This window comes from Rutilus rutilus (genome assembly GCF_951802725.1).
Source record: "Rutilus rutilus genome assembly, chromosome: 8".
Classification (NCBI taxonomy): Eukaryota; Metazoa; Chordata; class Actinopteri; order Cypriniformes; family Leuciscidae; genus Rutilus; species Rutilus rutilus.
The window spans coordinates 12,575,329-12,602,282 of NC_140222.1; the positions used below are offsets into that span (position 1 = coordinate 12,575,329).

Below are 26,954 nucleotides of genomic sequence, written 5' to 3' on the forward strand. Positions count from 1 at the left end.
ATTGAAAGTTTAAGACTGATTTAACAGAGCAATTCAAATCATGTTGACTATTAAATATAGCTCTTATATATACCTCTTAAATATTAATAGTGATTCAGAATAAATGACCAGGACACAATTTTACATGCAAATTTATTACAGCAACCTCATAAAATAACACTTTCATCCTAAACCATAGAGATTTCAAATATCAATAGCTAAAAATAATTAAACCTGAATAAATTCATACAGCGTCATGCTCACACTACATACTTTTTGTTTCATTATCTTTGAAAACACCTTGTAACAAATTAATTTTGCACTTACTAACACACACACTGAGAGCAAAATAAAGACCCTCATTTTAAATTATCACACAGCCCTGATTCTGTGGAAATAAAGGCTTTTGTCAGTGTAAATGTAAAATTGTGTTCTTATAAATGCAAACTGAAAGTTGTTTATATGACTAATTTTGTCTGACTTGTTTTGCTGACATTCCCAGATAAAATGCCCAGACAGCAGGTTATGCAACATGGGTATGTTTACTATCAAACAGAAATTTTCTTTCTTTATTTCCTGCTCCACAGCAAGTTAGTATGATAAAGGGATGATTAAACCAAACATGAAACTGATATAATTTACTCAACCTCATGTTGTTCCAAAGCCTTTAACACTTTTGTTCATCTTTAGAATGAACAGAGGCGGACAGAGTACAAAGCTTCATTACTTTAAAAAAAAGTACAGATACCCCTTGCTAAATTTTACTCAAGTACAAGTAAAAGTACTACAGTCAGATGTCTACTTAAGTAAAAGTACTAAAGTACTTGTTTTTAAAAGTACTTGAGTATCAAGAGTACAAGAGTACATTTTCTAAATATTGCATATTATTGCATACACTACTGCCACAGTGCTTACATTGTTAAACACAGCAAACACTTGAAGCGAAAACTATCATTAACTTGTTCAGAAAATTGAAATAGTCTGGCGAGGTGGGGCCACGGGTTCGGGATGCGATATTTGTTCCCCAGGATGGTAGGGGAAGACTCATGAATATTCATTAGGGAAGTCATCCCTGATTGGTCGGATGACCTACCACTAACCCCACCCCTAAACCTACTCATCACTGGGGGTCTTATGACCTCCCTAAGCCCGCCCAAAACCTACCCGTCACTAGGGTTAAGACCAATCAGGAATGACTTCCCTAATGAATATTCATGAGTCTTCCCCTACCATCCTGGAAAAAAAAATACTCCCGGGATGGACCTGCTGCGTCTTCATCCATGGTTTCGTCTCTTATCTAAATCTGACCATGGAGTTGACTTTGGCGAAAAGCTGAAGGTGATTGCTGATAGGCTGTCCCAATCAGTGGTGCCTGCACAATCCAATCACATTTGAGAGGGAGAAGTAGTAACGGGTACTCTAAGTTATGGATAGAAATGTAGTGGAGTAAAGAGTACAATATTTGCCTCTCAAATGTACTTGAGTAAAGTCATGAGTACTCCCCAAAAATGATACTCGAGTAAAGTACAGATCCCTCAAAATTGTACTTAAGTACTGTACTCAAGTAAATGTACTCCGTTACTCTCCGGCTCTGAGAATGAAGATATTTTAAATGAAATCTGAGAGATTTCTGTCCCTCCATTGACGGCCCACACAACTATCTGTCGCTTCAAAAGTTAATAAAAACTAATCTAGGCAGTTTAGTCAAACACTATGTATATAAAAACTATGTATAAAAACACTATGAAAACAGTAAAAAATTGGTCATTGTTTTATCAAGTCATCAGACATTTGTGTGCTGTAACATTTCACCCGACAAACATCACCAGAAGTATTAACGCCAAAATAACAAATGAAAACCTGGTGACTACATTAGCTACACAACAACAGTCTCTTCCAATAACTGTGAAAACACCAGTAATAACAACTACAGTGTTTGAACTAAGTGCAGACTCCATTCAATACTTGTGTGTTATTCGATTGACAGCTGCCTTCAAACACTCTTTTGCATATTTATTCACATGTCCATTGAAGAGCACTCGCATCTTGGCAAGATATTTGTGTAAACCCAATCACCTCTATTATGTGTATTCTTGTAGCGACTACTGAAATCTGGTATTGTGACAAAACTATTGCCATGTTATCAATGTGCTCAGATTGCTATGAAGTTCAGGTAGTGACGTCTGTCTTGAGCATTTAAAAAAATGCAGATTGTGCTGGAGTTTATGCTGAATTTAGTTCATAAATCCTATTGTTTACACATTGGACACTTTGCAGTTGATGCTTTGTTACGACCTGTGACTCCAAAAGGATGCAACAAAGGAAGACACACACTGTCGTCCACAAGCCTCTGCTTGCTGTGCTTCTTCGGCTGGGTGTCGTGATCAATATCTAGAGCAGCAGAGCAAAGAAAAAATTAACAGTAGAGAGGGAGAGAACACAGAAACAACTCAGCCGCCCATCATGACATCACAAGACATAACAACAACCAATGAAAGTAGTGCATCAGTGAATAAATTCCTATAACTAGATGATTCAATATTAGCTTAGATATTTACAAAAATATTTTAGAGACGCATAGATTCCAGGTGTTATGAATGAATCATATGTTTTTAATAATATTTATCACATAAACATACAGAGATGTGTCACGTTCATTTGCTTGTTTCAGAAAAGAAAACAGTGTTTTTGTGGGTTTACTTCAAGGCACTTTTTCTCTTGGCTGATGTAAAGATAAGGAAATATTCTGCCCAGAATGCAAGAAACACAATATTGGTCTCTTTAAAACAGCTAATAAAAAAAAACAAAAAAACATTTGTGTTAGTAAAACTACACCAATTATGTCCAGTTCTTATTGATTTATGATTAGATCTGTGATAAAAGCTTTTGAGAGGTATTAAACAGTATTAAAGTGAAGGCAAAAGTCTCCATCAAACAGTCATAATATTCTTATAAACATATCAGCTAAATACAATAATTCCATGAGTTAAAAAAAAAATATCACACTTGACAATCACAGTTCAATATGATGAAATGAAAGAATGAATCAGCACCTCATAAAATGTCACAGATGTTTGTTCACAAATTCAGGTGAACTTCATTTTTTGCACATTTCAACCATGAAGATACATATCTATATACCTAATGAATGAAGATTTACAAGTGTAAGTGCATTGTTGTATCAAGTATAAACACAACTGTGTGTTATTATGCTGTAACACTTCTCAGGTTTACAGCCTGTATCATATATGAGTCCAGTTAAAGACACAGAATAAATACCTGAGTGTTTCACCAACTTTAAAATAAATAAATGATATTTCAAGCGTCTTAAAGCTGGTTTTAGTTTTAGTCTAGCTGCTGGAAAGTGTTTTCTGATGAAGGTAGATAAGTAAGGGTTAATGTACCAGTTTAAACTATAAATATTAGCAACATAAGAATACCAGACATTTCCAGTAACAGCAACAATACCAGTAAATCACCTACAGTATCAGTAGTGCAGACTGTCCTGTTGTTGAGGAGGAAAATCTTGGTCATAATGCCCATCTTGTTGAGGTAATTGTAAAAAACAGTTCTATCAGTTATAAGAGGATGTAAACAGACGGGACAAAATAACTCCAGATGTCAAACCAGATCAGCATTATAGTGGAGATGTTAAGAAACCGAGATAAACACTCACAGTTTCTGTCTGGATTACTGTAACAGCTTTTTTTTTAAATACACTGAGATAAATCAAGCACTGGCTGATCTACTGCTCTGTTTCTTACTTTATCGTTCATATACGGTTTAAGGCTAAATGTGTTCATATATCATTTAACATTTATGACATTTAATAAAGTTCGGGAGGAGCATTTTCAGATAATTAACACAAGTGTGGATCATTAACAGTTAATCAACAATAAGAGGTGTATATATATATATCATTGACAGTTTATCAGCATCCCTCCACCCTCCCTTCTCCAAACTTCTAATTCTAACTATTTCTACCACAGGAGTACTCTGGTTATGGGCCAAATCCCGAGCTCTGAGCCTCTCACCCGGACAGCACGCCAAATACACATAAAGCTTTACTCTATCTAATTATATGTAAGTGTGAACTCGTGAAATTGGTTAAATTGGTATGTAACAGGTAAATTGTTTACTGTTATTGGTGCCGACTGCTGAAATCTTGGAATTGTGACGCAATTACTCTGTGAGCGATGAGAGTTTCAGCTGATCCTCGTCTCTCCATCATTTCCTGATTCTCTTCAGTGTCCATTGTTTTATTGGGAGCCTCGGCATGAGTCTGATTTAAGGATGTCCTCCAAAGGAATGTCATTGGGATAAGGTGGTGGGTTATCAGCATCATCATCCTGGACCACATCAGGATTAGGTGATGGGTTACTGTCAGCATCATCCTACTGAAAAAAAAAAAACACAGATTCACAGAAGGTTACTGTTACGTTTGGTTAAAGCAGAGGAGCAAACATGATCCAAGTGCAGCAGTCTTAAATTAAATAAACTCAAAACTTCAAACAAGAATTGAACAAAATGTATATTTGGGAGTTATTGGTGTTTTTGATTGTTTTGACTTTTTAACCAGTGAATATCTGCTTCTGTACTGTTAAAAATAAAAGTAAAGAGCAAAAAAGATAACATTTCACTTTTACATTTGTTACATTTTATTTACATTTATATTAAATCCAGAATAAAAAAAAAAAACTTTGTTTTTGCACAGTAAATCTCATCTATCTTGTTAAATCAGCTGTATGTAATACTTACTCTCTGTGGTACTGGTTCATGGGGACTGCGGGGACGACAGTAAAACACAGCAGCAGTTACTCCTGCAAACACCAGCAGAACACCAACAACTATTCCTGCTACAGCTCCTGAAGACAGACCTGATCCTGGAACAGATAAAGAGAAACAGACATTGTTGTGAATGATAATACAACCAGTACTTATTTTTTATTTTATTTTTTTATTTTAGACCCTTCTATATTGATCATCAGCTGTATCAACAGGAAACATCAGCTCAAAAAAGTCAGTTTTACATTTACTGAGTTGATTTAAAAATATATTGAACTGTTTTTTAATTCCTCAAAGGAAAATGCATTGAATGATTAAATTATACACTCACCAATGACAGAAAGATTGAATATCTTCACTCTAGTGATGCTGAAGCTGCTGTTGTTGATGATGATCAGTAGTTTATATTCTCCAGAGTCTGTGTTTCTGGTGTTTGTGATGGTCAGAGATCCAGTCTGATGATCCAGCTTCAGTCTGTCTCTGAATCTCTCAGTATCTTCATTACTCTTAACATCTGTACAGATCTCACTGAGATCTCCAGTGATTTCAGTGATGAGAATCTCATTAAAATACCACTTCATCACATCATTTGGTTTTCTTGCTACAGCAGGATCAAAAGTAACAGATTCTCCCTTGTTTCTCTTCACTTCATCTCGTTCAGCAGCAGAAACACCTGAAACACAAACCAACAGATGCTGGAGGATCTTTTGCTGAAAACAAACTAAAACTACACAACATGAGAGAACTGCAGTGAACATGACTTTGGATAAGCCCTTTCTTGACTTTGAGCTGAAAATAATCATTTTTGTTTGTGCCTACAAACACACATTAACAATGTGCTTTAAAAATATATAAACTGCATTTAAATGTTATTAAATGAATCACCTTGGACATTAACATTGAAGATCTTTCCACTGTTCCTGCTGTTGCTGATAATATTCAGTGTATATTCTCCAGCATCTGTGATTGTGATGTTCATGATGGTCAGAGATCCAGTCTGATGATCCAGCTTCAGTCTGTCTCTGAATCTCTCAGTACCTTCATTACACTTAACATCTGTACAGCTCTTATTAATATCTCCATTGATCTGAGCGATGCGAATGTCATTATAATACCATCTAAAATCGTCTTGTCGAGTTGTATTAACACCAGTGTTTAGAGTGACTGAATCTCCCTCCATCACTGACACTTCATCTGAACCAACACCAGAGGCACCTGGAGAAGAAACAGTTAACATAACAAAAAAAAAAAAACTTTGCAACTGTTATTTTCTAACAGATCATACAGATTTGAGCAGAGAAATATGTCTGGATTCATAATGTCTGGATTCATAATGTAACACATGGAAACAAACAGCAGAAGAAGTTTTGATTTAAACGTTCACTCATCAGACAAACATATGAGTCTCATGGATGATCTACACACACCCAATACACATTTTCATAATCAAACATTTTCATAGACTCATAATGTATTACATAGATGAATAGTACCCATAAAAAATATTTCAGAAAATTATGCTATTTTCCACAGCATCAAGACTCATAATCCAGACCCTTTCTTCAAAATATGTTTAGTTCTCCCCGTAAATAACATATTTAGGCTACATTACCTTTTATTCATTTGGCAGAAGCTCACTCACATTACATTCAAGCTACCTTTGATGCACTGATGTAAAATAATATTTACTAACAGTATCATAACAGTTTGTCAGGTTTCTGTCACTTCGGTCTAGTTTGTTGTTGGTTTTGTGACAGTGACACTCCTGTATTTTCTTATCTTATGTCTGTGTGTGCTTGGTTTTTATACGAAGTTTTAGCTACAAAGTCCCCATTGTAACGCCACTGAAACTGATTTGGGCTGATTCTATAATTTGTTAATTGTCACCCGATAATAATCCTACCATCATCACTACGAGTTCAGTTCAAATAAATCGGTGCAACGCCGGTGTTACGGATCAACTGGGGATCATGTTAACTGGGGAAACGCGCGTGCACGCAGATAGTTTTACCTGGATTTCCAGCAGATGTTAGACGGCTACAGATTCGTTGCAGCCATTTTTCATGGATCCATTATTAAAAACGTATGTTTCACCAGTTGTATACACACTGGTATGCATAATAAAGCGATTTGTTTTTGAAGTGTATATTCCTGCGTATTTGATGCAATTTCAAATAAGTTTAACGTACTTTATAGTGTCAAGCTCAGAAACCACGCCTATGTTAACATGGGGCATTCGGTTTCATTGGATGAACAGACTTGTCAGTGCACTTCAGAAGACGTGTAAGAATCTTCTTCTCAACATTAGTGTATCATATTTTCTGTAGTGTGTTGTCATGAGTTTTAATCACAAATAACAACAGATGTAGATTATATTAAAGTAGCTAGGCTACCTAAAAGAAACATAAATTGCAAAGTCATTTAAAAAAAATTCAAGTTGCATTTATTGATCTGCATATAGCCTAATTTTATAATGGATCTATTATTTTTTATATAAAAACACTTATCAGCTTATTTTACTCTGCTGATTATATTAATATCTCTTTTCTGTACAACCAGCTCTGACACCTCTGTATCCTTTTCCCTGGACATAAAGCAGATATGCTTATACACGTAGGGTCATGAAGTTAATTATCTCATGAACTTGTAACATTTTCAACAGATTTATAAAAAATAAAAAAACGAATTTTGACTCTTCTTCTTTCAGAACAATTCTATATAGCAAATATATAGTAATATTGAATTGTAGTGTTGAGCTTTCCTGTAGCTCAAACAGTAGAGCGTTGGTACTTACAATGCCAAGTTCAAGGGTTCGATTCCCAGGGGAAAGTAAGACCTGATAAATGTAAATGTGTACTTTGAAACGCAATGTGAGTTGGTTTGGATAGAAATGTGTAAATGTACATTATGCTTAGTAGGAGCATGAACTTGAATGTTGTGTATCTAATGTCTTGTATTGGACATGTAGAAAACACTTTGTGTTTAGTGATTAAAGTCCTGTGAAAATCACTGAAAGGCAACCACAAATTGTATTACTGAAATAAGCAAAATATATGATATAGTGATAATGAATTATTACAAATATATACTGATATTCTCATAGGCTAATATTCTCATAGGCCTACTGTCACTAACCTCTTAATCATTTGTCACCTCACATGCATAGCAATAGGAAATGCTTTATTGTTAACTTTTTTGCTGACCTCTTTAACAAAAGAAATATGACACAATCTTTTTATGTAATATCAATTCTCTTAATTTGACTGTTACCATGAATCTCATTAACATATTCTCTTGTTATCCATCACATCATGTGCTTTCATTATTGTTGTCTGCTAACCGTTAGGAACAGATTAAAAGGTCTATAAATGAAGTGACATTGTTGTTAGGCCACATACTGCCACAGCAAATGGATGCAATTAAAGTTAGACAAATCAAAAACTTTGCAGGATAACCAATATCCCGATCGCTGCTCAAGAAAGGAGCGTGATTATATAAAGAGGAGATGTGAAAATTTCACAATGAAGGGTGATGGTGTGTTAAATTGTTCTTAAAAAGATAATACAACTGTGACATTTATTTACTAATATAACATGATTACATTAGATGGAGAGCAGCATAGGTATTAAGGCCAAATTGGCCAATGGGTAAGAAAAATATATACATATACATTGCAAAACAAGTAACTGTTCTTCATTAACATGTAACTTAGTCTATAGTTTGTTCTCCCTTCTTTAGATTGAATGTTCAGAATGTGGAAGGTGGGACTGTGTGGTCAGATCTTCCACTGTTGGCAAATACAGCTGTCCTGCATGCATGCACATGCAAGCCTATGGCTTCTCAATTTCAACACTCTTTAGGAACATTTATGGAGTGTAGCCTACTGTATGCTTTATGTTTTAACTCATTCCTCAGTAACATTAAAATAAATACTAAATAAATGCTTGACATCCCTTTTAGCAGTACTGCTGCTCAATTTAAATTAAGCCACAAATTGGCATCATAACAATAATCTGCGAATACACATGCACTGCAAAGATACAATGTCAATAGCATAATTTATTTAATCTACTTACAGTTGTCATCAGATATTCAATTTCATTGAAACGAGTAACAAAATAATGTGGGCGTGGTCTGTGTTGTGAAATTAAAACACATTAAAACTTCCCTTAAATGCGTCTGAAACATTCAGCGGAGCAGCAACAGAGTAAACAACAGTGTCCTAATATGATACAAACATTTTCCAATAACGTGGAAAGCTTTTAAATCTGCTCAGTGAAAGATTCGCTGTGACGAATCTGTCACCGTTCAACATCTGCTGGAAATCCAGGTAAAAATATCTGCGTGCACGCGCGCGTCCCCAGTTAACATGATCCCCAGTTTATCCGTAACACCGGTGTTACGGATAAACTGGGGATCATGTTAACTGGGGGAACGCGCGTGCACGCAGATAGTTTTACCTGGATTTCCAGCAGATGTTAGACGGCTACAGATTCGTCGCAGCCATTTTTCATGGATCCATTATTAAAAACGTATGTTTCACCAGTTGTATACACACTGGTATGCATAATAAAGCGATTTGTTTTTGAAGCGTAAATTCCTGCGTATTTGACGCAATTTCAAAGAAGTTTAACATACTTAAGTGTCAAGCTCAGAAACCACGCCTATGTTAACACGGGGCATTCGGTTTCATTGGATGAACAGACCTGTCAGTGCACTGTCTGAAGACATGTAAGAATCTTCTTCTCAACATTAGTGTATCATATAGTGTGTTGTCATGAGTTCTAATCACAAATAACAACAGATGTAGATTAAATTAAAGTAGCTAGGCTACCTAAAAGAAACATAAATTGCAAAGTCATTTACATTTTTTTCAAGTTGCATTTATTGATCTGCATATTGAGAATGAGGACATACTCATAGGTAGCTTGCTGTCACGTGACGAATTGAGCCCGTCCACCATTTTGGGAGGATACGCTATCGGTTGCAGGGGCAACAGTGCAAGAGCAATACAGAGACGGAGCAGGAAAGACGGCTCGAGGAATTATAATAGAAATAAACAGAGCAATTCCAAGAGGGTCCTCACACCATCGGTGCTCGGGCCCTAATTACGAGAAAATTAAGAAGAAATGGAGAAGAATGCGGCAAAAGAGAAGGGTCCTTACAGGGAGAAACTTACTACCAATGCCAAACAAAAATTATTTTATTTTTTTTACTTAAATTTTAAAATTTGAAAAAACTGTAACACATGGTTCCTACGGTTTCCATGACGATCGTGTGAGACACTGGAGCAGTTTTTTTACACAGCAGTGTTTTCCAGGCATTCTAAAATAGTGCGACAACCTCCTCTACTACCAATACAAACAATGAACGGTGCTGGCGGGTATCCTCCCAAAATGGCGGAAAGGGGAGGATGACGCGGTCTCTGAGGGCGGGGGCGCTGTGGCGTGACGACATCTCCTCATTCTCAATAGAGAGCCTAAGTCCCGCCCCTCCGCTTCCGGCTCATGGGACCTTAGTTCGGAAAAAATATGTATGGAAGTCAATGGCGAGAGATAACTTATCTTTTTATTCCGTCTGAACTGTGCCCTGAACTACACATATGCTGTTTGTCAATTTAAAAGGTAATTATGAAAGTCAAGAAAGTCGCAGTTTGTCATAAAACAGAAGAGTAACGTTTAGTTTTATGTGAAAATCGCTCAATGAACTACATCTCTCGTCTCGCACTATGTATGTCACAAGATCCGTTGCTCGTATGTGTGTATTCTGGCTCAAAACACTCAGGCATGACGGCGTAACGTTACGATTATAATGTAAGACTATAGAAAAAATGACAGACGTTAGCTTCAGTAAATTTTGCTTCATTCATTGAGAGAAAAGGTATGAGGTCACATGTGCGCCTTCTGGGTTTGTAGTCTTTCTAATTACGTATTTTCACAGTCTTATACCTCAGCAGTTTTACATCAAGCTGCGACTTTCTTGACTTTAAAATGTATATTTTAAATTGACAAACATCATATGTGTTAATCAGGGCACAATTCAAACGAGATCAAAATATTTGTTGTCTCTCGCCATTGACTACCATACAATATTTTTCCGAAATAAGGTCCCATGGTGGTCGACCGGAAGGGGAGGGACTTAGGCTCTCTATAGCCTAATTTTCAGGGACGTGGGAACTGTATTGTGAGGGGGGCGGGACTTTGGGGGGGGGGGGGGGGGGGGTTGCTTGGGGTTCAAGGCGACCGTTATTTAGAATGTCACTTTATGGTCTCCATGGTGACGCGTCATTGCTTGTCACGTGACACACCGCAGCAGCAACAGAGCTGAATCAAAGAGTATAGAAGCCCAAGAGGCGAAACTCAATAGAACGCTCCATAGCAACAGTTGCCCCCATGACGTGACGGCGCGGCCGCCATTATGGACTGAAAACTGAAGGAAAACGCCGAAAAATAATGGGAGTCAATGGCACTGAAAAACTTAACATAACAAAAACTTAACATAACTTAATTTTTTCTGGCCGTCATATCTAAATATGAAAACAATTTAAAATACATTAATGAGGATGACCGACGTCAAATGACGTTAAATGACAGAAAATATACGTCTATGTCGTGTTGGTTATGCATGGCCTAATTACCCTTAGGAAAATAGTATTTTGGGACAAAATATTACTATATAAGTATAAGACTACTATAGAAATACTATAGCGGCTCTAGGATATAATAGAGGTGATGTTCTGTAATACCTCTATAATATTTTTAAGCTGCTATAGTATTTATATAGTAGTCTTATCGTACTTCTGTAGTATGTCACAAATTACTATAGTATTCCTATAAGATTACTATAATATTTTGTCCCAAAATACTATAAGATTATAGTACTTTTTTAGTAAGGGTATGTCCCCCACCGAATCGGCTTCATTAGCCTACCACTTACGGTTTGCAAAGATACAATTATAAAATTTCTGCAAAACTTAAATCTATCAATATTTATGTTCTATTATGCATTTAATTGTTATATGACTAACAGAAATTCATGAAATAATATAGGCTAGGCTATAGGCAGACACACAGTAATTAGATATAAGTAATACGATATTCAAATGTTGATTTTGAAATTAGTGAACATCACCATATATATGATTTAAAAAATATATATATATTTTTTAATTATAAATGAACATTTCTCAAGACAGTTAATATTTTACATAGAATATCACAAAAATATTAACAACTTGTTTTTTCAACATCTTCAGTGAAAGTGCACACAGTGAACGTTTCAATGGCAAGAAAAAAACAATCTATGAATGTCCTATTACAAAGGTACAAAACAGGTACAAAACAGATGTGCAATCTGAACTATAAACACCTACTAAAATGGATTTTGCCATTGACTGGCGCTAACGATTTCAGCAGCTTTCAGTCCATAATGGCGGACGCGCCTCCGCAGCGCCATCTACAGACTGTTACCCATAACACAACAGAGTTTCGCCTCTTGGGCTTCTATACTCTTTGGCTGAGTGAATGATGATCTGCGTTTATGTCATTTTTTCCCTTTTTTATTCAGAATATTCACAAATGTTGATTTTGAAATTAGTGAACATCACCATATATATGATTTAAAAAAAATATATATATTTTTTAATTATAAATGAACATTTCTCAAGACAGTTAATATTTTACATAGAATATCACAAAAATATTAACAACTTGTTTTTTCAACATCTTCAGTGAAAGTGCACACAGTGAATGTTTCAATGGCAAGAAAAAAACATTCTATGAATGTCCTATTACAAAGGTACAAAACAGGTACAAAACAGATGTGCAATCTGAACTATAAACACCTACTAAAATGGATTTTGCCATTGACTGGCGCTAACGATTTCAGCAGCTTTCAGTCCATAATGGCGGACGCGCCTCCGCAGCGCCATCTACAGACTGTTACCCATAACACAACAGAGTTTCGCCTCTTGGGCTTCTATACTCTTTGGCTGAGTGAATGATGATCTGCGTTTATGTCATTTTTTCCCTTTTTTATTCAGAATATTCACAAATGTGTTAGCTATGGCATGAAATATCTGATATTCCGATTGTCAAATGCATGCAATGTTTTGTATTGTTGTTTAAACACCTTTATAACGATCGCATCGCGTTAGTTGCTGTATGCGCGATGGGCGGCGCCATGTTAGTTTGTGCCGCAGACGCAGTTCAGAGAATCGGATCTGTTGGATTTACAACACGTGAATTCATCCACTTCTCCCGAAATACTTAAAAGTAAGTGGCTGGTGAACTGGGAGAAGTTAACATTAAAGTTACTTACACAATGTGTATCTGATGTGAATAAAACGTGTCGAATTATAATGGAAAGGATTATTATTACCTCTTCCATAGACATCAGTGTGTATTTTACAAACTCTAAATGTATTGTTTTTTTAGTACTTATGTGAATTTATATGTGTGAAACCTAAAATAAACAGTATGTGGTTGAAAACACTGAAAAGTTGTGATATGACAGCTCTGAGCGCGCCTGTCTCTGGCTAAATTCAACATTTGAATTTAGCAGTTGATCATGTGATGCACTGACCGTTCTAATGAGTAGCCTCTCGCTGCATCCTGCGGTGGACGTCCAACCCGGCCACATCCAAGTGTGACGTCAGAAGCCACCACGCCCATGCCCAAATTGCTATATCATCCAGTTCGGCAGGTGGCGCTGTCACAAAAAACTAGGGTCATGTTACCGGGGTCTTAAAGCTGCAGCATAGACAGTATATAAACGAGCTGCAGCCTCCGATTGTGCAGGAATATACTATTGATTTTAAGTAGTATAGTGAATGTGTTGCTCTGAACAACTGTGACATTGGTTATTTTAAGATAAAGTTATCACGCTTGCATAGATGGGTCATTTTAGACCCATGTGTGTAAACTTGATGTATTAACACAAAATATTAAATTAAAATATTAATTTGTGACCAAGATATTTTGAACTATGATGATATTCTGATGTTATATTCTGATATGTTAAACTCATAAAACCTGTACAGAAGGGGAAGCGAGAGATTAACTGGTTTTTATGTATTAGAATATTGTGCAAAAGTTCATTTATTTCAGTAATTCAACATAGCTGTAAGCCATAATCATCAAATTTATAACACATAAAGGCTTGAAATATCTCACTTTGCATGTAATGAGACTATATTATATATTAGTATCAGCTTTTAGTTGAATTACTGAAATAAATGAACTTTTGCACGATATTCTAATTTTTCGAGTTTCACCATATTGGTTCTTTAACTTAAGGTTTACATAAATTCCATTCTGCTGTTCTATTATTTGATTTCAAAGTCATTTGCTAACAGGCATTAACTAATAAGTGAATTCTTAATTTGGTTGTAAAAATGCAATATTTCTATAACCACATTTTTTTTAATTTAGAAGGGGTAACTATAAGTGCAGTTTGGAGTACATATAATTAAGAAAGTGACAAAAACATGTTTTAGTTTAAGTATAGATGCTCCCTTATACGTTTATTATAGCAAAACCATGATTATTGATTACCATTTGTGTAACAGAAATATAATTTTAAGGTACATTGTTTACTTGTACTACCATGTCATTAACTTACAAAACCAGTGAGCAATGCAGAGGTAACGTATTGTCTAATACAGCTGTTGAGGGAGTGATTGTGAATTAGACCATTCCAAGCTTGCCAAAGCGTCACATTTTAACTGCACCAATAATCTGTTGCATCACACCTCTACACCAATAACCTCATCTTTATTATAAACCAATAACTATTGTAAGTGCAGAAAACGTGTGTCTTTTATTTTGTATTTTGCGCGTACATTTCCAGGTGTTTGGTCACATGGGTATTAGTGGGTATTTACCTGGTAGCGCTCCCTGTCTTGTCGAACACTGTGTAGAGAGGGGGTGAGTGGCAAGGAGTGCTCACTTTCAGTTGACCGTTTGCACCCCAGATAGCAAGGTGACATTGATTAAATGTTGAAATTCCATCAGAATCATCATTTTGGTTGAGGTTGAAAATTCAATGCTAAATAATATTGGATCAATGTTGAAAAATCAATGCTAAAATAATATTGGAACAATGTTGAAAATTCAATGTTAAAATAATATTGAATCAATGTTGATAATTCAATGTTTTTCAGTGTTGAAAAGACAAACATTGAATCAATGTTGATTTTTGGTCAGCTTAAATTTCTCTACTGGTTGCCTAGAGACAATCCTAACATTGGTTGCCAACCGCCAATCAGATCAAAGCGCGGCATAACAGTCAACAGATTTTGAAGCGCGAAACAGACAGACAGACGACCCAGATAGCAAGCACAGTTGGGCCGATTCCGGCTGAAATGCGTCACTGTCGGCATCGGTGAACAGATAATGGGCCAAATCCGTGCCGACTGAGCATAACACATCTGGCTGACTAACGTTTTTTCTAAATGGGCCAGTAGCTTTGGCGGTTAATTTGAATCCTGAGGAAGATCCTGCAGACGCAGACCAACGGTTTCGAGAGGAATCATTCATCTGAAAAAAACGAGTAAGTAATTTAATTAATTTATTGTTCTCGTGCTGTTTGATGTATTAATTGTCAAGATAAATATAGTTTTGTTTTATATCTAACGTTAGATCAGATGTTCACGATGATAATACGTCAGAATTCGGTCCCGGAGTGTTGATGAGAAGGCCTAACGTTACGGTCTCTTTTTAGGATAAATGTGAGTTTTTTTTATTAGAAAAACTGCTGTGCTGTATCCAGTGCACTGCAATTTTGGCTAATGAAATGATATTGAGTTATATTCCTGTGCTCAAATTTAGTCAGTCAATTCGTCTTTTCCAACGAGTGATTAGCCTAGTTCATAGGAGTCGAATCATAGGAGTCGGATACGCTTTCGGCGCCAGGCGACTCTTTCTGATTAGATTCACTAACCTCTCAAAAGAGTCATTTATTTGTGAATCGAACTACACTGACCACAGTGCAACTTACTACACCCGCGGAGACAACGTGTAGGCTACAATCTGAAATAAAAAAATAAGATTTATTTAGTTTTAACACTCCTGTGGGGAACTCCGATACGGAAAAGCGTTATAGATAACTTAAGTTACATAAGAGAAGCTGCAATTCATTGTTTTTGGCACGTCTGTGTTCTTGAACGTAGCGTGAGTTAATAATCTGCTTTAGAGCAGGTGCATTTTAGAGTTAAAGAAACATTTAAAGCGTATATATCACTGTGTAATGTTATCAAATGGTAGTTCTTAACATTTTACTGCAGAGGGGATATCTGAACGCACTGTTTGGAATCTGACACCAACACTTTACAGATATTTTGGTAACACTACAATAAGGTTTCATTCGTTAATATAAGTTTAACTAACGTTACATTAGTTAAGATTGACTAAGAATGCACAATACTTAAGCATTTATTGAGACCTTATTGTGAAGTGTTACCGATATTTTAAACTGCTGTGTAAACTCTGGCAACAACATTTGTTAAACCTATGTGCTTAAACTAATGCTAAAGATTTACTATTGTCCTCACAATATCTATTCCTTATTTAAAAGATGCAGTTCAGAGAAACCCTCACAGCTAATGCAGCTGAGATGGAGATCGAAGGATCATGGACTGGCAGCAGATCGAGGGGCAGACACAAGATAAGTTTAAATCTATTTAAAAACACACACCTCTTTAACCTAGCATAAACATAACACACTCTCACATTTAAAAAAATTCACATCTGTTAAAGGATTGTTAGGCTGCATAAATTCGGTCAACCAGAACCGGAAACACTTCCCATAACACCGAATGTACTTGTTACATCGTAAGAAGAATGGCATCTATGCTGATGTTAGTCTCTCTGTCTCAGTCTTATACCAAGGTTACTGTATTCAGCTGGATCTAGTCCATATCCAGACCAGATGGTGGACCTGGACCCTCAGATGACCACAACAGCCCTGAATGCCAGACAAGAACATCACAACTAGACGAGACCTAGACACAAACACCGTGAAGTCCCCTTTGACACAACAGTCCTCGGCACAGTCATCGGATCAGATCCACGAGAACCAGACCAGTCCTCCGCACAGACCCAACGGCCAGCTTCAACTCCCCCCCACCAAATGCCGGCATGATCTTATGAAGGTAAAAGAGTAGCAACACTCCAGAGCATGTAAATGTGAGTTTGTGAATTGTACAATAAATATTTGTACTTGAAAATCTGTTGAATGTTGTTGTTTTCACTCAAAGACAATAGTCACAAACCTGTATTCTTTCATTCACATTCGCAGTACAACCTCAATTAGGCAATTGCAACTTCTCAAATCTTCCATTGCTATTTCAAATCTTCACACATTGACTTTGCAACTATTTTCGCAATATATTAGATGCCTAACTATAACTTGTGCACGTGCACACTTAGTGGTGGTGAGAGAAAAGGCGGGGCAATTAAAAAAGTGCAATGGCAGATTTGAGAAGTTGCAAATACCTAATTGAGGTTTTCACATTGGAGGTTTTCACATTGGAGCTGTGAGTGTAAATTTTATTGTACAAGTACAAATATCTATTGTACAAGTTTTCAAATTCACATCTACATGCTCTCGAGTTTTGTTACTCTTTTACCTTGATGTAATCTTTTCCAATCTTCAAGCAAAAGGAGCTGAATAAAATACTCTGAATGATATCAATCCACAATCTGACTTGTGAAGCGGCCTGGAATCCTAACACACACCATGTTCGTTGTTTGATCAGAGGAGAACTGGCCCCTCGACTGAGCCTGTTTTTCTTTCTCCATTCTGTCACTGATGGAGTTTGGGTTCTTGCCGCTGTCGCCTCTGGCTTGCTTAGTTGGGGACACTTCTTAATAATATTATTCTGCCTGCATTGACACCATTATATGAGAACTGAACTGAGCTGGATGATGACATCACTGTTTTCTGCATAGCTCTGCTATGTTTCATTCTTTCTTACCGTAGTACTGCGCTGTATTTGTCTTTGTCACCACGAAATGCCATTTTTTTCTATATGTGATATTTCCTGTTCAGTTTTGGGGGCATAAATGAATACATTTGCTTGTAAACTGAAGGATGTAGTTTACTTTGAATGACATTTTGATTAAAAAACATTTAATTGCAACCCTACATGGTCTCTGTCTGAAAGGAGTCATTTTAAAATTCAAGCACAGTACAAGCATGATAAACTAGCATAGAGTCTTGCTGTACATAAAGCAAGATTGATTTTATATTGTTTCTATGTTGATTCAATGTTAAATAAGTGATTTAATTATGGTTGAAATAATATTGATTTTATGACCATATTGATTGATTTTTCATCGTTGAAATAACATTATTTCAGGGTGCAAACCTGATGAAAAATCAATGTTAAATTTCAACATTGATTCAATGATCTTTTGGTTAATGCATTAACATTGATTCAATGTAGATTCAATGTTGGTCTGCTATCTGGGAAGGCAAGTTAACTTTGACCTCAATACCAAAACTACGTCTGGGAAATAATTGGGCATGAAATGTTGTTTTAAGTTGAACTATTTTATTTCAATAAACGTGAGGCTTCCGCAAAGAAAAGTTCGCAGCAAGTGGCTTAGCCAAAGACGAACGAACGAACAAGTTCAAACAAGACTATAGAGTGACATTTAAGGGATACTAATTTATATTCATTATACACTTATTACACCGATTTATTTTTTTATTTTTTTTTTACCACATAGGCTAATTACGGGGACATTGAATTGGGATTAATGTTTTCTTACCTTTTTATAAATCATGTACAGCGTACAAAACAATCGTTCAGACAAGATGATCACAACAATATTATCAAACTCTGTAAACAATAAATCAACTCTGATTTATTAATTTTCAATACAATTAAAAACGGAGACACAAGACGGCAAGATGTATTTGAATGAAACGAGCGAGCGCGTCCATTGTGATACACGGTGTAACGTCTGTCAGAGAGTTTGAAGTCTGCCCAGATGAAGAATACAAGACAAGACAGTGCAAATGAACTGGTAGTTCCACGAGACTTTTATAGATGTTTTCTCTCAGTTAAGCACACTCTTCACATACATGTCGAAGAGCGAATGTTAAAAAGGAAAAGAAAACTCTAAAACATGCTACAAATCAAAGTAAACACATTATAATAAAACAACGGTCAGCAGTAGAGCGGTCATCTTCCTCTTTGCGTGATCAATCTCACTCTCACTGTGCGTGCGCGCTCACATAAAAACAGCATGCATACAATTACGTACGCCATAGAAGAAGTTATCTTAAAGGCACATCCACATTCATGTCATGAACACTACTTAACACTAGGTGGCCGTTACAATGCATGTGCGCGGTCTTATAATGCGTTGCTATTGACGACCGTCATTATAAGGAAGGAAATGCTTTAAAAAGTGCATAGAGCTGCTTGTTTTATTTTTTGTTTGTTGATTTTCAAATATAAAACTTGTTGAAATGTCTTCAGTGTGAGCATCAACTCTTTTTGAACACTTTCATCTCGTTTTAACAAAACCGTGATAATATTGATAATCGCGATAATTTTGGTCACTATTATCGTGATATTAAATTTTCATACCGTCCCATCCCTACTTTCATATTTAATCCTTAAAGGTATAGCGGAGGATGTTTTACTTCCTGGTGGGTAGTCTAAACTATTGGTCCTCCTAATTGTCAATCATTCTGGTGAATCAATCAAACTTTTCAAAAAGTGGAGAGGGCGGGTCTTATCTAAAATTTGGAAAGATCCTCCGCTATACCTTTAACATGGAAGGGCAATGGCTGCGTACCAGTCCACTTTTAGACACGCACTTGCGAACTTCCCTAAGCACTTCCCCTTGGGGGAATCCCCGCCACCATTTTGAAGTGCGTTCCACTTCGTGAAGTGGATGAGGAAAGTTTACATGGACAGACCCTCGTTCCCTCGATTTTGACAGAGGGAGCGAGTCTACTTCGTATACTTCAGGCAGCTCCATATCCCACAAAGCAACACAATTGTGAAGTCAACGCATATTGTGTTTAATTTACCCAACCACAAACAACTAAATTTTTTTTTTTTAAATGTAAAGAACTCAAACACACCTATATACATATAGAATGCTGCATTAAACAATTTCGTAAGGGAAAAAATTTAATAATAAATCAACTCCATAGCTGATTCTAAGTGATCAATGGCTTAGCACATTCCAATTCAGCCCATTGCAAAGGTTCCGCCAGTAGTGGGCACTCGTGCAACGTAAGCAATGCTGTACATCCAAGTGAACGAGACGGAGGGAAGTTAGCGAGTGAAGGGCATGGCGATTTTGGACTGGAACATAGCTAATGTCGGTCCTGTGTGCAGAGTTTAGCTCCTCCAACCCTAATCAAACACACCTGAACCAGCTAATCATTATCTTTAAAGGGGTCATATAATGGTACATGCACTTTTACAAGTTGATTGCACTGAAATGTCTGTTGGCAGTGCCTGTACACAACCATCCTATCATGATTAAAATCCATCCAGTGGTTTTGTTTTAATCTCCTTATATGTTTGACCATCTATGAAATCAAGCCGTTCGATATTGTGACGTCATAAGATCGTACGCCCCTCCCGCTATTGTGATTGACAGCCGTGTTTCAACACAAGACCCGCCCTGAGCAAGCTGTGACAGCCGTCGTCATAGTAGTCCGCCATTGTTGATATGCTGGAGTAGAATGGCGTCTACACGATTGTGGTGTTCTGTTCTTAAATGTAGTAAGGAAAACAGCAGTCATTTGGATGTTCCTAAATCCGAGCCGTTGAAGAAGCAGTGGCTGAGTTTTGTTTTTGAAGCGATATGCCCAAAGGATTGACGCGGGGATTCCCTCACGGGGATTCCCCACGATCCTCCATGCTTTCATGTTTACGCAAATCATTTCACACCAGACAGCTTTACAAACGAGAAAAAACGGATCGGTACCAACGTGTTACTGCTGAACCTCCAGAAGATGTGAGTGTAATGTTTTATTAACCTTTATATTAGTATTTATATTAATCTTTGCGAAATTTGCAAACCTTGCTGCAGGCTTCACGATGAATGCATCTAAGGTTTACACTCAGGGTACATTACAGCATGTTTTCTATGTACGACGTTCTCAATATAATTCATAATCCCACGTTTATAATGAACAACGCGTGGTTATTGTGTTACAAACGGTGTACACACAGAACAGAGGGGCGGGGTGAGCAAAGCTCATTATCATTTAAAGACACATGCACTGAAACGGCGTGCTGAAAACAGAGCTGTTTTTGACCAGGTAAAATTAGTGTTTTCTTACAATACTAATGAGAATTTTTAATTAAAGTATATTACAAACTTTTAATTTAGACCCTAAAGAATCATATTAGCTTGTACAAAAATGGCATTATATGACCCCTTTAAGATAATTAATTAATATAACAGACAGGTGAGGTTTTTATCGGAGTTGAGCTAAACTCTGCAGGACAGCAGCACTCCAGAAACGATCCCTAATCTTTTAAATAATTTTTAATAAACATGTTGCTGTATTCAAAATTGAAGCTATATTTAAAACATTAATTCTGAAGTAATATGCAATTATGTAGCTATGTAAATAAGTATGTAATAAATCACTGCATAGCCTATCAAATCCACCTGGTTTCTGTAACTATCTCCTCTAACACTATCATTTTCATTCAACCTTTGGTCAAATCTGGCATTCAATGCAGAAATGGTACATTCAGTCTTAGAATTAATTTACCAGGTTACCTATATGATCATTTAACAACAACAATTAAGAAAATATTTGATGGCGTATTTAAAGGTAACGGATCGCCAGGTAGGCTGTACATTTTTTTTTTTTTACATACGTTCATTTTAAATTTTACTTGTTATTCTTTGTTTTACATACTCTGAACTGTACCACAAATGCCTTGTATTTGTCTTGTACTTTTTGCACAGTAGCCTTGTCTGTAATGGAACTTTAATAATAATAAATAATAATATTATATATATATATATATATATATATATATATATATATTTATTTATTTATTTATTTATTATTATTAGTATTATTATTTTTAAGTAGGCTGTGCGTAGTAGTGGACAGGTCAAAGACCTGAATCTTCAGACAGGTACAATGGCCATTTTTCAAACTTATTTTTGCAAAGAAATGTAGTGTTTCAAAACTGCAGGGTGTTTCACTTACAGCTGCCTTAGCATCATGAGAAAGTAATATTAAAGGTCCCATGACATGCTACTTTTTTGAAGGCTTTAATATAGGCCTTAGTGGTCCTTAGTACTGTATCTGCATCTAAAGGCCTGTTCACACCGGGACGAATTTCGCGCGCGATATTCGCCGACGTTTAACGCCTCGTGACTAAACAAAGGGCGCCAATGTGAGTGTGCACACCGACGCGAAAAACGCCACGCGTAAAAGCGTCATTTTTAAAAAAACGCCTCGGGTTCGTTTTTTTGGTTTGACGCGCCGCGTCAAAAACTATCCGACCAATGAGATTGGCGCTTTTGCTCACGTGTCTGGAGCTTCTGAAGTTACAGTAAAACACAACTTGGGGGCGCTCAAACACAAAACGGTCTTGCCGAGCACACATACAGGCGAAGAAGATAGCGTCTTCACTGCTGGGAAGAAATAAGACGAGGAAGATGCAAGGCAAGATGAATGTAGAGCTGCTGGCCTCGTTGGTGTCGGAACATAAAGAACTATATGACAAACGCGACTACAAAAATCTTGATAAAAGAGAACTGTTATGGAGTGGTATTGCAGAGCAAATGGGCCTTGATGGTGAGTTTCATTTTACTTAATTGTCTTTCATGTATATAGGCTTGTAACTTTTTCCCACGAACGTTTGACAATCGCGCCATCTAATGTCAGGGAATGAATTTGCATGTTCACTCGGCTCATCGTCAGCGAAAATCGCTTGGGTGTGAACACAAAAAACGCGTTGAAAAACGCTGGCGAATAACGGGCGCCGATATTCGTCCCGGTGTGTAAGGCCCTTAAGGCTACGTTCACACTGCAGGCTGAAACGACCCAATTCCGATTTTTTTGCCCCTATGCGACCTGTATCTGATCTTTTCATGACAGTCTGAACGACACAGATCCGATCTTTTCAAATGCGACCCAGGCCACTTGGGTATGTGGTCCCAAATCCGATACATATCCGATCTTTTGAAATGCGACTTCAGTCTGAACGGCCAGGTCGCATGTATCCGACCCGCACGTCATTGATACGCGGAAAACGTCATAATTCTGCGTTGAAGTAGTCGTCGGTTTGAAAACGGACTGCATATTCGTCGAGCTGAGGTAAATCTGCCGAACGGGTCGACCTCGACGAGCCCGTTAATAATAAAAAAAGCAAAAAAAAGCCCACGGCCATTGTAAATACGTTATGTTAACTTATTTGTGCTGAATCTGATATTAGATAGGTCAGCGGCTGCTGTCTGGCTCTTGTGTAACGGTCGCTGCGCGCGCTCGTGTGTGTGTGTGTGAGAGAGAATCACAGTTAAAGTTTAGCTACTTGCCTACTTCCGCAAACAACAAGTGACGTCGTTGACCGTTGAGTACTCTTCTGCGCATGCGGGTCACTTCTGGGTCATTTCACGTTCACACAGGAGATCACAAAAGGTCGCATTTAATTGGAAATGTGAACGGCCTTGCAAAAAAATCGAATTTTGTCAAAAAATCGGAATTGAGCATTAAGCCCTGCAGTGTGAACGTAGCCTAAGGTATGCTGTCTACCTTTACATTAGCGCACGTAACTGCATAGCTAATGTGACAGACACATTCTACGTGTAACATAAACAGTAAAGCAACACACTTATATCATTTGTTGACTTACTTGTCCGAGGTGTGTAGCTGTGTGTACCCTTCGGTGTTCATTTGTACATCCAATTATTGAGCAATTATTATGCTTCGCTCGCTCAAAAGCCATGATATCTCTCGTGGACAAACTAAAATCGCACGCGCGCGTTCCTACTTCCTAGCTCATTTTCTCATGGGCGAGAAATATTCTCTGGGCGGTGAAAAGCAGAGAAAGGGGAGGTAACATTTCTCCTTATGACATCATAAGGAGGAGATTCAAGATCAGCCCGGTTGAGCTTCCATTTTCTCAAAGGCAGAGAAAAATAGCAAAAGCTCGATTTACACCGATTACAATTTCTAGAAAACTTTGGGACCATATACAGGCTAGGGGAACTCATATTAATGTTAACAAACATGTGTGCACATTAAAATTATAATAATACCAAGGAAAACTTTTTTTTTTTTCAAAAACATGAACATAACTGTAACTTTTGTGCAATATAATTTTTAATGTACAAAGTTTTTATTCATGCTTGTTATTTTTTTATTCAAGCTTATTATATTTTGATCCGTGACCACGTTGTTTGCCATTCTGATCATTTTGCTTTACTTTTTTTTCTCCGTTTGTGCAATATATTTTTACATGCATTTAAAAATTTTTGATTCACGCTTATTTTTTGATCCGTGAACACAATACTTTTGACGGGATATTGATCCCATAATTTTCTCTGTAAATCATCTGTGAATTTACATTTGGGCTTTTTTTTCAAGAGGTCCTCGCTGCAGCCTGCAGCACGATGATGTCGCTCGATCAGATCCAACACGTACTGGACGCTGTTACGCGCATACGCGGTGGTGTGTTTTGGTGACATCATATATGTATGCGCACTAGTAGATTGTGATTGCTTGCTGTTGTCAACTGGAGTGCATTCTCCAGTGGCTACAAGGAGATGTATCGAGTGCCATATAAACTGACCAGTGGCATTTGTTGTGGGGACTTATTTAGAGACGTCCCGCCAGGCTATATTGGAGATGGAAAGGAATACTTTGTGCATTTTACTCGACTTAAGACTTTGAAGGTTACTGCGCAGCAGACTGCTTCATATGTGACGGCAATCACTATAGCCCAGAGGACAACTATTTATAAAGTTAAATATAAATGGTCACTTGAGCGACAACTGCTTGATCTGATTGCTGTGATCAGTTTGTATATTAAAATTAAATTGAGTTTTTTTATTTATTATTATTTATGTACGTACATGTCTTGCATACACTGAACAGCAAATTAAGAGGAACCTTATGTACATATCACTGTGGAAAAATGAGCCATTAAAGAAGCCATTAAAGAAGGAACTCTTACCAGACAAAATATCATTAAGCACTTTTTTTTTATTTTTGATATCTGACAAGATTTATTTTCTTGATACTGTTATTATATTTGCACTTTCCCTTGAATGTGTACTGGTATTTTAAGTTGTTTACAGATCTTATTGTATTGTACCTTTAAGATTAAAATTACGGAAAAAATTACTTGACTCATTTTTGCTTCCACTAGCAAATATGACCTGAATGAAATAAAATGGCTTAATTTAAAAATGTTCTCTATACACGCAAAAAAAAAAAAAAAAAAAAACTTGCCATGACGACATGCTATTAATCCATCAAATTTAGATTTAAAATCATGTGATTTAAAATGTTGTAAAATTAACTATTTTGCATGTATATAGAGATAAACTAGGATAACTTAAGCATCACAATTATTAAAATAATTATTTATTCATCAATAATTACTTATTACTATTTATCAGCACTACTACACAGGTTAGAACATAATTTCAATACAATATTGAGCATGTCACTTAAGACCAGCACATGTGCATTATAACCCAGAGATCGGTACTACGCATGCGTCTCTGACGTCGCAAAACACACCACCATTCAGTACGTATTGGATCTGATCCAGCTACGTCATCGTGTTACAGGCTGCAGCGAGGGGTGTCTCCTCTTGACTTTTGCTGCGGTGCTGAGGGTAATGACAGACGCAGTTTGACCAAGGTTTGCGTTACGTACATGACCGACCGACCGACCAATGGTGGCGTGCGAGAAGGCGGGACCTAAAGCAAAAAATAATAATGGCGACTGTACAAAGCAAAAGCCGAAAACCTGACATTTTAAGCGATCTAGAAATCCAGGCCGGGCGCATTTTTTAGGTCCAAAAAGAGGACATAGCCTATATGTTCACCCTACGTTTACATTTTTATGCATTTAGCATTAGGCCTTTATGCACAGCATCTAACATTGTATTCAAGGTACATTTGATAAATGCATGTAAAATACTAGGCCTGTAATCATCTACTATTATTTTTTAAGATTACGGTTTTATACCAAATCATTCGACCACCTGAGCATTAGAGACCTTTTCCATATATTTTAATTATTTTTCAATCACGCCTCACTGATTAGGCTGCTATGACGTCGTTCTTTTTTGTGGACAAAAAGCGATTGTGACAAATATTTGTTATCATGGTCAGGGGAAAAAACACACAGCAAAATACAATCGATAAATGCATTTCTGTCGTATTACTCGTATATAATATTAGAGCTGATACAAAACATAAATAGGCCTATACGTGCGTCACTTTTGCTTTTGGACACTGCAACTAGCCTACTGCTTAAATTTAACAATGTCAAGTGAACCACACTGCAAAATACAAATGATAAATGTTTTTCTGTCTAATATTAAAGCAAAGAGAAAACAATTAATAGCCTAGCCTATAGGCCTACTTTCGTTTTCAAAATCTAGCTAGGTAACGTTATATAATCCAAAATGTCTTACCGTGGACGATTAAACACAAGAGCAATACGAGCAAACCAAAGGGAAGCTTCATCTTCACCACTTTCCCCAAAAAGCAATGCAGTTGCGGTCAGATATGCCGTTAAAAGAGATCTACGTCAAAGAGAAAGTAACGTTAGCCTACTAGGCGGTTACGCCGCGCCTCGCCTCTCCTGAAATGTCGAGGGAAGTCCTTCCTGAAAGGCAGTAATTTCATGCAGTCGTACTCACTGCACACTAAACGTTGCACAGACTTATGTGCTGGGTAAATTAATATATATCTAGGCTAAATCTCAAACTAGTGATGTGACATTTGAACCGAGGCGTCGGAGCTTGTGTCGAGAAAAAATGAAGGAGCCGGATGAGCCGTGGCCCGTAGGGCTGGGAATCGATTCCAAAAAATCCGGAATCGAACAGCCCTAGTGGCCCGTGATTCGAGGCTTGTGTTGTTAACGTGAAAATCACGTGACTAATGTGGTTTGTGTGGATACGTCACTAGGTTTGTGTGGATACGTCACCTTGTGGGTGTTGC

At 37.0% G+C, this 26,954-nt stretch overlaps 1 protein-coding gene across 2 annotated transcripts; it reads right to left on the reverse strand.

Annotated features, from left to right (window-relative positions):
- LOC311295127 (uncharacterized protein) lies at positions 1–26,843 on the reverse strand. Of its 2 annotated transcripts, XM_084416344.1 has the most exons (6): positions 26,426–26,823; positions 13,348–13,473; positions 5,650–5,979; positions 5,096–5,437; positions 4,738–4,862; positions 1–4,376 (listed from the first exon to the last, which is right to left on the reverse strand). In XM_084416344.1, the coding sequence occupies exons 3-6, from the start codon at positions 5,942–5,944 to the stop codon at positions 4,374–4,376; spliced, it is 765 nt and encodes a 254-aa protein (XP_084272470.1). In that variant the 5' UTR covers positions 5,945–5,979; positions 13,348–13,473; positions 26,426–26,823; the 3' UTR covers positions 1–4,373. The 2 variants fall into 2 exon arrangements, with proteins under 2 accessions (XP_084272470.1, XP_084272469.1); XM_084416343.1 differs by lacking the exon at positions 13,348–13,473 and having other exon boundaries at positions 26,426–26,843.
- Positions 26,844–26,954: the final 111 nt, after the last annotated feature.

What these genes read in the sequence shown, in the direction of transcription:
- LOC311295127 (XM_084416343.1), bottom strand. Translation starts at nt 26,477, where the DNA reads ATGAAGCTTCCCTTTGGTTTGCTCGTATTGCTCTTGTGTTTAATCGTC. An exon ending in CTTGTGTTTAATCGTCCACG is followed by an intron (nt 5,980 to 26,425) that starts GTAAGACATTTT and finishes TTTCTTCTCCAG; the next exon opens with GTGCCTCTGGTGTTGGTTCA. An exon ending in ATTCAATCTTTCTGTCATTG is followed by an intron (nt 4,863 to 5,095) that starts GTGAGTGTATAA and finishes TATCTGTTCCAG; the next exon opens with GATCAGGTCTGTCTTCAGGA.